Consider the following 13,039-nt stretch of genomic DNA (forward strand, 5'->3'; position numbering starts at 1 on the left):
CCTGACTTTTTTCTTGTAATTCCGAGTTTATAACTCACAGTTCTGACTTTTTTTTTTTGTCATTCCGAGTTTATAACTCACAGTTCTGACTTTTTTTTTTGTCATTCCGAGTTTATAACTCGCAGTTCTGACTTTTTTTCTTGTAATTCCCAGTTTATAACTCAAAATTCTCCTTTTTTCCCCCCTCACAATTCCAAGTTTATAACTCGCAAAAGTTTTTTTCCCTCACAACCCTTTTTATAACTCCCAATTCTGACTTTTTTCCTCACAATTCCAAGTTTATAGCTCACGATTCTGATTTTTTTCTTAGAATTTCAGGATATAAACTCGCAATTGCAAGAAAAGAAAAAAAACTCACTATTATCATTATTATCTTTTTTATTGTTTTTTATTCCATGACAGAAACAAGCTTCCATACCATGTAGATTAGTTTTGCAGTTTACTTGTTTTAAAAATGTGACGCAAGCTTTAGCCTGGCATTAGCAGCACCTGGCTCAAAGACATTGGGAATAAGTGACACGCATTTCTTTCAGTGGAAGTGTGCAGAATGGTGTTCTGCACCCTGTTGATGAAAAGAGGGTACTGTACGTTAGTGCTCTGACACTGACCCATGTCTGGATGGTATGTGGTGTTTCAGGAACAGGAGCAGATGCAGTGCTACAACCAGCGCATGATTGAGCTCCTCAAAGTTCGACAGCAGCAGGAGAAGAACAGGCTGCCTAAGATCCAGCGCAGCGAAGGCAAAACACGAATGGTCATGTTCAAGAAGAGCCTAAAAATTAACTCCTCCGGAAACTCAGCGGAAGACCGTGAAAAGATCAAGCAGGTAAATCGTGTCTCTGTGACCTCTCGTTCTCTGACAGTCCGTGTGTGTGTGTCCTCCTTTCTGAGGCTTCTCTCTCGTGTTCAGTTCACCAGGCTGGAGGAGAAGAGGCAGAAGACCGAGCGATTGCACCAGCAGCAGAAACATGAGAACCAGATGAGAGAGATGATTAACCAGTGTGAGGGGAACAGCAGAGAACTGCAGCAGCTGCAGGTGACGTACACACAGGGCACCACGAGACCAACTGCATACTTAAGCTGTTTGTTGTGTCAATGGGCGTTCACACGTCATGTAGAACACAAAAGAAGATGATGTTCTGAAACATTTTTTGTTCAGACCCCAACATTATCCGACACACTCTTTTTTTGTGTGTGTTCTGCAGAAGTTATAGAATTAACTATAAACTAAGTTAACAAATTATTTATAATAATTAATATATATAATAATATATATAATATAATATAATATTTATAATAATTAATTTATTATAAATAATAAATTATCAAAGATTTTTGTGTTGCATTGCATCTCACTGTCATGTGTTATGACTCATGACATGCCAATTATGTTTTTAAGGCTTTTTTTGTTTTTGTTTGAATCATTCATTTTTTACACATCACATTGAATCTTCACATCGATCATTACGTGTCTGACTGTGTGAATGTCTCCTGCAGAATGAGAAATGTCACCTGCTCATAGAAAACGAAACGCAGCGTCTGAAGCAACTGGATGAGCAACACAACCAGCAGCTGAAGGAGTGGAGAGAACACCTCAAGCCCAGGAAGAAGGTCTGGAGTTCACTTTTACTTACACTCGTACTCTTTTGGACACTGAACGGAATGCACTGGTGAATCCAGCGTCATGTCTGAAAACTCTGGATCATAATTCACCCAAAAATCTAAAAATAAACATAAAACCAACTTAAATTGAACACTACCATTCAAATGTTTGGGGGTGGTAACATATTTGAGTCGCTTATGTTTACCATGGCTGGCTGCATTTATTTGATCAAAAACAGAGTAAAAACAGTAAAATAGCTGTTTTCTGTTGTAATATTAGGCTTGTCATGATTTTCGATTAATTGTCTGATTGTCTTTTTTTGATTTAATCACAATTATTTGAGTTAACCACGATAATTGTGCAGTTTAAATTTCAATCACATTTTGCCAGATTAGACCCATCTGTTCTGGAGTGAATACAAAAGTTTACAATTAAGGGTTCATGTGGTTAATGGTCCAAAAAATGCTCCAGTTTTACTGTCATTTAACATTCTTGGTCTAATGGTGTTTATGAAATGAAGGCTTGTAGGTTTAATCAGACTGCATCATTATATTATATTATAAGTTTTCTGGGCTCCAATTAAAGATGAACAAAAAGATAAATATTTTAACTTTTTTAACGATATATCCTGTCAATCAAAAGAGGGCAGGAAAATGCACTGAATTTCGGCTTTGTATAAAGAAAATGCTAAGAAACCAGTTTGATGTTCAATATTAGTAGTAATTATATGAATTAATAACATTCCAGAAGGTTAAGAAATATAAAATTAATCTTCAGAATTTAGTTAATGTGTTAATATTAATTTGAGTAATGTGTTTGTTTATAACTGATAGCAGCTATCGGTGGAGAAATATGGTATCAGTGCATCTCTAACAGTAATGTGTAGTAATTTTACTCAATAATAGATAATGACACTTTTTATTACACAAATTATATCAACTTAACTTAATAGGTTAATACAACAAATTCTACAATTATGTAAACAACAAAAAAACTATTTAAATAATATATCATTGTTTTTACAGTAATGAGAGATGTGCTTAATAGTCAGTTATCGGCAAAATATCAGCCGATTAATGGAAGGGTTGTGGAGTTAAAGTATGATTTATGGCTGCTTCCTCCCTCAGGTTCTGGAGGATGAACTGACCATGAGGAAGAAAGAGCAGGAGCTTTTCTTCAGGATGAGCGAAGATTCCGAGTGTCTGAACGTCGGCTCACCGAACAAACTCACCAAGTTCCTTCCATACGTCGATTCCTCCACCACATGAGCTCCTGCATCAGACTCACGTCGAGCTCCACACCAAGTATTTTAGCTTTTGATGAATATATTTAGACGAAGGGATTTTGTATCATGAACCGTGGCACTAGAACAACTAGTTCATTTTCCACTCACTTCTGACGGACTTAAAAGCTACTGTTGTAATTTTATCTTCAAGTTAGCAAAAAGTGTATTGCCAAACATTGTACAAACCTTGCATATTCTTATATATTTTTATTTTTTTCTATGATCATTAAATATATACATATATGTATTGAAACTTTATCACTTTTCTTTTATAACCGATTTCGACCTTGAATTTGTTTTAATTTTTTGAACTTGCTTCACACGTTTTTCTTTACTAAAGTGAAGTGTTCATTTTAATTGGTACATTTAAGTTATTTTACTCGTTCGTCAGATGATTTTGTTGTTTTCTGTACTAGACAACAACTAATTTGCCACTTTTATTATTCTGCAATGTTCTCCAAAATGTGAGTTATACTCTGCCACGAACTGTCAGTGGCTCATTTACTGTAAACACGTCACACTGGATGAGACGGGACGTGTGATCCCGGCAGCGCCAAAACTCAAGACATCTGGGTTGAGATATTTGTTTACGCTATAAAGGAGACACTTGTTTTCTTGTTTAGTTTATTGTTGAGTATTTTGTCTGTTGCTGTTTAAAGCACTGTCACCTAACTCAAGTGCAATATGTTGTGTTCAGATTTTATACTCGTGTTATTTTACAACAGCTTCCATGCTTTAGCCATTTGAAGGATTTGTTTTTCCAAAACCAATAGTGTCTGACAAAAGGGTACTTGGATTTTACACTTCTTCTTCTTTTTTTTTTTATATGCACAATGTTGAGCTTTCCTTTTTGAGTCTGTAACTCTGTGTAACCAAAGGTTCAGTGGATGATGCCTCTCCTGATGTAAGAAACTGTCGTCCTGCAAGAGTATATATATATAATAAATGAGATGTTTATTATTCATCCTTGGAGTTCTTTCTATTGTGATCATTTTCTTTGAGTACTTGGTATCAGAAATAACTTTTGTGGGATACTTGTTGTATCTCTGTGGTAATCGGGCCGTGTGGTTAATATAAAATGAATAAACTTAGAATAAATCATCAAGAATAAAACAATCAAGCTAACATGAAAATGAGTGAGTGAAATTGAGAACCTTTATAACCTTATTCATTTTACACTCCACTGTAAACCCTACGGCTCAAAATAATTAATTGGTTTGAGCAGGGTAAACTTAAATTAAACAAATTAGTTCAATCAAATTAACTTTTATGAGTATTTAGAACTTTTTCTTTTGAGTTCACAGAACTTAGAATGAATTGACGCAGTTGCAAATAGTCAGAATGTCTGTTGAGGAGCATCAAAATAAAGTGTTAGCAGATATTAATCAGACAGTCTGCTGATACTCTAATGAGAGGGAGTTGACATGTAGGTGTGAAGTTACTTATAGTCAACAGGGACCATCAAAAATAAAGTAAGCAGTTTTAATTAAGGTGATTAAATGTAATAAATACAAAAACCTACTTCTAAAAGTTTTATATATATATATATAAAATGAAGACACTTGCACACGGGTCTGAAACTGCAAAACAAACTATTCCCCGTGTCTTATTGCTTAATTAAAACATGCACACGTCTATACCCGCCCTCTGTGTGCTACTGACAGACTCCTGTAGATGGTTAATATGGTCTTTTCTGTTTGTATCAGAGCTCCTCTGCTGCCCTCTGCTGACCATTCATCCTTACCTTACAACAAACAGTGGAATTGTTTTTTTTTATTTATTTTTTTTTTTTTTATGTCCATTAACATGTCTGGAATTTAAGCTGCAATTTAAACCTGATATATTCATAATTTTGTGAATGTTTTGATCCAGAAAAGCTTTTTTTATTGAATAACATTTTTATAGTTTTGTTTTCAGAAGCATACAGTATAGAAGAGAAACGGATGTGCGTCTATTTTCAGATCCTTGCAGGATTATTGAAGCTGTATCACAGAACAGGTACAGTATTTATCTGGGTTTTGCCATCAAGTTCACTTGCAGCCATGGGGTTACAGCAGGGGTGTCCAATCCTGCTCCTGCAGAGTTTGGCTCCAACCCCAATTAAACACACCTGAACCAGCTGATCAAGGTTTTTAGGCCTACAGGAAATTTCCAGACAGGTGTGTTGTGGTAAGTTGGAGCTAAACTCTGCATGACAGTGGCCCTCCAGGACCGAGTTTGGACACCCCTGGGCTTACGGGGACTGGTGTGTTTAACATGGATGGATCAGCACAACAGTGACCCCCCAGTGATCTACGTGAAGCTGGAAGGAGGGTACTAAGGGCCCTCCAGGTCTGTGGTGGGTATCTAGTGAATATCTAGGTTATTCGCTTTAATCAAATGAGCTTCTTGGTTTATTGCAAGCAATCGCACCCGGCCCAATCCCACTCTGTTTACACCTCCTATAAACCTTGGTTACAGCATACAAGTAGATTTATGTGATAAAAATCAAACATACACCACCAATCAAAAGTTTTTTTGTTTGTCTTTAAAGCTGCAGTCCGTAAGATTTGCCTCTTAGGCCAATCTCTGTTTGAAACCTGCAATTGCAGTTATATGCGCAATTATCATCTTTACGTGGGTTGTGCATCGGCACGGCTCCTCAGCGCGGATGAATCTAATGTTTGCTGTCAGTCACTGCACCGGTGTGGATACTGTACTTCGGAATCACAGATTGTAGTCTTGAAGTATGACCAAAGTAGGAATTTCCACCGGAAAATGTCATCTGAACAAGTAAGTAACATGTCTGCCACTTTTGTTTTGACCAACTGATCGGAAAACAGCATTACAATAAATCGCGCTGCCAATGGTGATTAAATCTAACGATCGCTTAGCTCGGATCACGTCAAAACCGTGCAAATGATTATTATTGTTAAATCAGCATTGCGTGACTATGTGTATTTAGTGTGTATTTCTGTAGCCAGTCTGCAGTCCGAAGTCTTTTGCTTTTTGACTACGGCTGAATCTCCAGTTGTCACTGATGATTGTCGTTTGGATCTTTCTGGATTACAATCCGCCATCAAAATGATAAGTTCAATTATTGCAGCTGCTGTGAGAAAAGGCTATAAATGATCCGCTACCTATAGTCTAGCTGGATCTCCTTCCTTCTGTTTACAGACGTGACGTAATGACGCAAAGACGAACTGCTGCATGCTCGAATTTCCCGCGGAAATCCACCAGTATCGATTTGTTATAAAACATTATTACAAGCTTAGTGTTGTGAATCGAGCTAAGGTAAGGAGATAGTTTTGAACACTGGCTGGTTATGTACTTGCTCAAAAATTGATTTTGTATATTTTTTAACCAAAAAAAAGTTGAACGAAGTTTAATATTAATTTTATTAGGCTATATTACACTCGCTATTATAAAACAGTATAATTTTGAATTATTATTATGTTTTTGTTTTACATGAATATAATTTTAAAATGTAATTTATTCCTGTGATCGAAGCGGAATTTTCAGCATCATCACTGCAGTCACATGATCCTTCAGAAATCATTCTAATATGCTGTTTTTTTTTATTTTCAGTTGTAATACTTTTTACTGTATTTTTGATCAAATAAAAACAGCCTTGGTGAACATAAAACACGAATAAATCTTGCACTGTAAACCCTAACACTCAAAATAATTAATTGGTTTGAGTAGGACAAACTTAAATTAAACAAATTAATTCAGTTAAATGAATTTTTATGAGTGCTTTCTTTTTCTTTTGAGTTCACAGAACTGATATATTTTAAGTAAATTGAACTGTTTCATTGCTTTGAGTTTTATTAACTTTAACTGAAACTGGGCTGGGATTTCTATTTCCCAGCATGCTTTGCCCATGGCACTCGAAAGAGAGAGTAAATGCTAAAATTAAGTGTTATATAATGTTTTTTGTGCAAGACTAGATGTTTAGTGGGAGATTTAGTAGTGATTAATGTTTTGTTATGCTAATTTAGGAGAGTTTATTTTAATGTGGGTTTTTGGAAAGGGTTAGTTCACCCAAAAATGAAAATTTAAAGCATTTGACATACTTGCTCTCAAACCAAGCCACAAATGAAAATAATGTCATTCATTACTCACCCTCATGTCGTTCCACACCCGTAAGACCTTCATTCATTTTCGGAACACAAATTAAGATATTTTTGATGAAATCTGATGGCTCAGTGAGGCCTCCTTTGAGAGCAAAGCCACTAAACCTCTCAAGATAAAGGTACTCCAAACATATTTAAAACAGTTCATGTGACTACAGTGGTTCAACCTTAATGTTATGAAGTGACGAGAATACTTTTTGTGTGCAAACCCCCCCCAAAATAACGACTTTTCAACAATATCTAGTGATGGCCGATTTCAAAACACTGCTTCTGAGCTTTACAAATCGAATCAGTGGTTCGGAGCGCCAAAGTCACGTGATTTCAGCAGTTTAGCCATTTGATAGGAGATCTGAATCACTGATTCAAAACAAAAGATTTGTAAAGCTCAGAATCTTCTGTTTTGAAATCGGCCATCACTAGATATTGTTGAAAAGTCTTTATTTTGTTTTTTTGGCGCACAAAAAGTATTCTCGTCGCTTCATAACATTAAGGTTGAACCACTGTAGTCACATGAACTGTTTTAAATATGTCTTTAGTAACTTTCTGGGCATCTGAAAGTGTTCATTATCTCGCTGTCAATGCAGGCCTAACTGAGCCATCGGATTTTATCAAAAATATCTTAATTTGTGTTCCGAAGATGAATGAAGGTCTTACGGGTGTGGAACGACATGAGGCTGAGTAATAAATGACATTATTTTCATTTTTGGGTGAACTAACCATTTAACATAATGGTGACAAGTAGCGCATGTGGTTTGGTTTGAGAGCAGGTACGTTAAATGCTTTAAATTGCTGTACTTATTCATGCTATTGCTAACAATGTTAGCATTTTCTGTATTAGCTAGTTATAGCTAGCTAAGTTTACACTAATAAAATGTTTATGTTGAGATTACATGGTCATTTTAAGTTAAATGTATGAATTACTTTACTCAAATATTTCAATTTAAGAACAATTAAAATGTTTGAGTAAAAAATAAAAATCTGATTGCTTTTTTTCTTTTTTTGACTTTTGCCAACTTATTCGGGTTTACAGTGCAATGGTGTATGGAAGCAATGCAACATATTAATGAATAAACATACTAGCCATAGTCAAACAATTCACAAATGTACAAAGTACATTAAATAATGTTCAATGACATGTAATAAACTCACGGAAATTAATATGTATAATAGGCTACTTGTACTGCTACCTTCATTAAACACTCTGTTAATCTTGTTGGCAATAATATTAAAAAATAATAATAAAAATTCTCTTCCCCTTTAAAATAGGCAATTTCAAGGCAATATTTTTACATAATTTGATGTTTCTGTTTCTCATTCTGCTTTATAGATGAAAGTCCATAGTCTATAGATTTAGAATTTTAGGTTTTTTTTTTTTGTTTTTTTTTACTGCAAGAAATCGTTAAAAAAAAAAAAAAAAATGCATTCTGCTCTCTCATTCTGCTTCCTTTTAGGAAAAAGAACACCAGTTCAACATCATTTTGGGGAATTTGAAATCCCCTGCCTTCCGAACTTCAAAAATACAGCTATATTTCTTTCTCTTTTATCAATAAAAATAAGTTCTAGGAAATAAATTACCCAGACAACTAAAAAAGATAATTATATAAATGGAAGACAGAAATAAGTGTGCTGTAGATGACTCTCACTTACAGTTTAATATCATAATAAAGTGTTGTCATGAGATTACTTATAATAATAATAATAATAATAATAATAATGATAATAAACATGGTGACTATTTAAAATGTTTATTTGATTTACATTATGTAAAAAAAGTTAAAAGACAACTTGAAATACTATTAACAAAACACCACAAAAATGCTTATGAAAAAACAAAAAAACAAAAAACAGGTAACCCATGTCATCTTGCATTTATTCCTTTTTAACTGGTTCGAGTTAACATAGAAACAAATTTTAACAGTCATGTTTCATACTTGCAGTGTTTACCCTCTTCTCTCTGTTATCCTTCATAGTATTTTATTTTATTTTTTTTCTAGCAAATACCTTTTAACTACAGAACACCTTCCATTTTCCTTTCCTAACTCAGGCACTTGCATTTGTTGCACGATTAAAGATGGAGTGCTTTTATGGACGCATTTATAGCAACTAGGAGCTGATGACCATAGAGCAAAAGTCAGCATATGATTGTTGGTGCTCCCAGTATTGTCAAGTCAGACTGGGCACCTATTTAACACTGATTTAGTTTTCTGATAAACAAATGAATGGAAAACAAAACACAAAAACATTTTAGTAACATAAGAAACCCCACATTTCCAAATGTAGTGTTAACAATAAACATGTTTATCAAATGTATGCTTGAAACCAGTCAAGCATGAATGTTAAAACATTTGACAATGATTGTAAAATATCTAAGCACCTTTAGTCAATGGTATGAAAATACTTTGTTTGGGCAATACTGACATATAAAATAATGACAATATTATGGCTGCTCTGAGGTAATCCATTATTCACTAATGCTTTTTATATCAATGTTTGCTATAACATTATCATGACAGAAATCAAATATAAATGAAATAAGAATAGAAATGGGTGCCAACGTTCTGTAAACATTTAGGCCATGTGTCTATGCGTTTCCTGCTTCTCCTCATTCTGCATCTTCTCTTTACTCATCAGTTCCACAGTGCAGAGTTCTATGCAAATCCTATAAAAAGTGCAGCTTGAAAACAAAAAATTGAAAATTAAAGTAGATTTATAGACTTTTTGTAGTGTTAGAACCTGAAAGCAGACCAATTTTTATGACTATTTGCTGCAATCTAAAAGATTCAAAATGGAAATGTAGCGTTATACGTGTTTAACAAGTTCTCTAGGCTTTGATTTTGGCGTTTAAGCTCAAACTTGCTCATTGTAAGGTTTTGTAGTATGCGTAATATAGAATCATATTCTAATCTAGACTCAATCTGCTGATATACACTGCTCAGACATCAAGTTTTACTTATTTGCATATACTACGCAAAAAGCACAGAACGCTTTGCATATTATACTGAGGCACAATATCATGGAGGCTGTGAAAAGTCATTTATATATTGCTAGTCACTTAAACCTTTAGCGATACATATAAGGTTTGATTAACATAAGAATGGGCAAGTAACGTGATGTTACATATAAAGCACACATGGTTTTCCCTAAAAGGCAGAGTTACAAAATACAAAAAGCAAGCAAACTAATTATTATGGCCTGTTTGAACTTGCAAAAGGATGGAATGTAATTTTAAAAAAGGTACCCATAAATAAAAGATGTTAATTAAATAAGTTTTCTTTAGGCAGCTATGTCAAGAGTACCTAAGGTTTCTTGGTCAGGTAATTGGAAGGAATCCAGCCCTCCATCACTGGCCCATCACTCACATTTTTACAAAACCACCAGCCGCTACCACTTTTCTCCAGCACTTCGAAGACGGCGCCCTCTTTAAATCCAGGCGTCTGCTCGTCTCCTTCAAAGTCTGCCACGGCTAAGAACAGCTCCTCTTTGGCTGGCTCCTTGATAAGGGGTGGGAGTTTGTCTCTCGGAGGCCCTGGTTTTTCCGTCTTAATGAGGGGCTTTGGTGGCACAGGTACTTTGGGCTTGGGTTCCTCCTTCTCCTTGTCTTTGGAGACAGGCAAAGGGAAGGCTTTCGTTTTGGGTGGCGGGGGTCTGCTCTGAGGAGGGGCAGCTGGCTTGGCTTCCGGCAAGTCTTTTTGCGGAGCTTTGGTGTCTGTAGGACTGGCTGGCTCAGAACCCTTCTTTGGTGGTGGAGGTCTTCTAGGTGCCACAGACGGCCTCTGGGGAGGCTCTTTTGGCGGTTTAGTTATTTCTAATGGGTTATGGCCGTTTTGTTGCTTAGGGGGGCATTTTGGCTCTCCATTTGTTCCACCATTATTTGGGGGGTTACTGGATGACATATCATTCTGTTGGTTGGGATCGCTTGAGTTGCCGCTGAGCTCTGGAGGCTTAGACGGACGCAGCTTACTCCGAAGGTTTGTGATGTCCAGATCATTCTTAGCTACTGGCTCTGGTTTCACTGCTGGGGCGGGCTTTGGTCTGACCACTGGTTTTGGCTTCAGGAACGGGGCTGGGTTGGCCGAATCAGGCTTCTCTTCATGCGAATCTGGTTTGGGTTTGGGAGGCTGCTTGGCCACATGCTTTAGGTTAAACTTTTTCACCTCCTTGGCTGAGATATTGTGGCCACACTCCAAGCCCATTTCATTGCGCAGATAGAGTTGCTTGTTCTTCTCCTCCTTCTTCATCTCTGGGGGTTTGTCTGGTTTGAGAGGAGCTGCTTTTGGAGTCACCAGTGGGACGATGACCCCTGGGGCTGGTGGTTTGGGTGGGAGTGGTTTAGAAAGGTCTACTTTGGGTTTGTCCTCCAATTCCAGGCTCTTGTTGATGGATTCTCTCCTTGGTGGTAAAGCTGGCTTCTCTTCAGCCGTAGGTGAGGATGGAGGTGGGGGTAAGGGCCCAGAAAAATGTGAGCTGCCCTTGGGCGGGTTGGGCTTCCATTCTCTCAGCTTGGAACGGGTGGAAGATTCAGAGTTGGATGAAGGTTCGTCTGGCAGGGGTTTGGACCAACTATGTTCAGAGTTGGTATTATTGCTTGAGGTATCATTCAGGCTGACCCATCTCACCAGGAAGGGGAGCCAAAAAGTTAGGCCTAGAAGCATTGCTAGTCTTCTTGTATTTATCAATGAATGTGACTGGAGCCCAACCTTCTTTATCATCAATCTGAATATACCACCAGCCACTGGAGTTCTTCTCAATGACCTGGGAATACAAGGTATGTGGTAAATGTAGAGATGCATTTGGAATAGCTGGATGTATTTGAGTAATATGTTGTCTTCTGTTATACTCACTTCAACCTTTACTCCCGCCTGGAAGCTAATGCCATCCGGAATGGTTGTCTGAAAGTCAGCGATGGTGTAATATTCCTCCTCTACTTGTGGAGGCACTGGAGGTTTAGGCAGGTTCGCTCCTCGTGGCTGGAATTAGAGACAGGCCAAGAATTAACATGTAAACATCTTGAGCATCCTGTAGAACCTATTAGGGCACCCTTAGGGCAGTCGTGGCCTAATGGTTAGAGTCAGACTGGTAATCCGAAGGTTGTGGGTTTGATTCCCAATACCGGCGGGAAATGACTGAGGTGCCCCTGAGCAAGGCACCTAACCCCCAATCGCTTCCCTGGTGCCACAGCAAAAATGGCTGCCCACTGCTCCGGTAAGTACTCACTATTTCTAATGTGTGTGCACTAACTTGGATGGGTTAAATGCAGAGGACAAATTCCGAGTATGGGTTACCATACTTGGCCTTCATGTCACTTCACTTACTATTGTAAGATCCCGGCGTGGTGGAGGTCTCTGTCGAGCTCCTGCTTCTGCAAAAGAAAAGAGGGCACGATGTTTTCAAGCAAGTCTCTCTCACTTTCGGCTGATCTTGTTAGGGGTCAGCACAGCGGATCATCCGCATATTTATTTGGCATATGTTTTACCTCGTGTACCCTTTCTGATGCAACTCAGCACTGAGAGCGCACTACAATCTTTTCAAGCAAGTAAATGCAACTAATCAGGCCATTGTATTTTTGAAAGTCTCAACTAGGGATGCATCAAAGTTTTCTACTTCAGCTCGGTGCTTTGTTCACCCTTTTGGGGTGTATTTTGCAATAATGACTGGCTGACTGTTCATTAGAGTGTACACACAGCCTGTCTGAGGAATCTTTAGTTCAGTAACCTAAAATACTTGATTTTTTGGGTTAGAATCAAACAAACTGTTGCTTACTGCGCTTGCTGTCTGAAAATGGTGAAAACCGGTCACGCTGATTCTCCTTGTTTTCCTTGTTGGCATTCTGCTGTTTGCAAGCCACTTCTAGGTCATTAGTGCTGGCATGAACGGGGGCACCAGCAGCCATCTTCTGACTGAGAATGTCAGCCTTCTTCAGATAGGACGCCGGGGCCCAGCCCTCTTTTCCTTGGTATCTATGGGGTGTGAAAGGGACAATGCTCTGTCCAAGAATATGCTTAAGTATTTTTGTCCTTTTTCTGAGGACATTTGCAT

The 13,039-nt window shown here is 37.4% G+C and overlaps 2 protein-coding genes across 3 annotated transcripts in view; one reads left to right on the forward strand and one right to left on the reverse strand.

Moving 5' to 3' along the window:
• Nucleotides 1-3,852, forward strand: part of stk10 (serine/threonine kinase 10) — a 57,232-nt gene extending 53,380 nt beyond the window's left edge. For both annotated transcript variants that reach the window (XM_051877310.1, XM_051877311.1), the window contains exons 16-19: nucleotides 638-826; nucleotides 911-1,036; nucleotides 1,498-1,611; nucleotides 2,731-3,852. In XM_051877310.1, coding sequence (XP_051733270.1) covers nucleotides 638-826; nucleotides 911-1,036; nucleotides 1,498-1,611; nucleotides 2,731-2,871 — 570 coding nt within the window. In that variant the 3' untranslated portion in view covers nucleotides 2,872-3,852. The remainder of the gene's footprint in view (nucleotides 1-637; nucleotides 827-910; nucleotides 1,037-1,497; nucleotides 1,612-2,730) is intronic.
• Nucleotides 3,853-8,732: 4,880 nt separating this feature from the next.
• The window catches only part of sh3pxd2b (SH3 and PX domains 2B), a 48,484-nt gene continuing 44,177 nt past the window's right edge, over nucleotides 8,733-13,039 (reverse strand). The window contains 5 exon segments of the mRNA XM_051877686.1: nucleotides 8,733-11,605; nucleotides 11,607-11,755; nucleotides 11,845-11,970; nucleotides 12,316-12,362; nucleotides 12,764-12,960. Coding sequence (XP_051733646.1) covers nucleotides 10,300-11,605; nucleotides 11,607-11,755; nucleotides 11,845-11,970; nucleotides 12,316-12,362; nucleotides 12,764-12,960 — 1,825 coding nt within the window. The 3' untranslated portion in view covers nucleotides 8,733-10,299.

Source organism: Ctenopharyngodon idella, chromosome 21 (genome assembly GCF_019924925.1).
Source record: "Ctenopharyngodon idella isolate HZGC_01 chromosome 21, HZGC01, whole genome shotgun sequence".
NCBI lineage: Eukaryota > Metazoa > Chordata > Actinopteri > Cypriniformes > Xenocyprididae > Ctenopharyngodon > Ctenopharyngodon idella.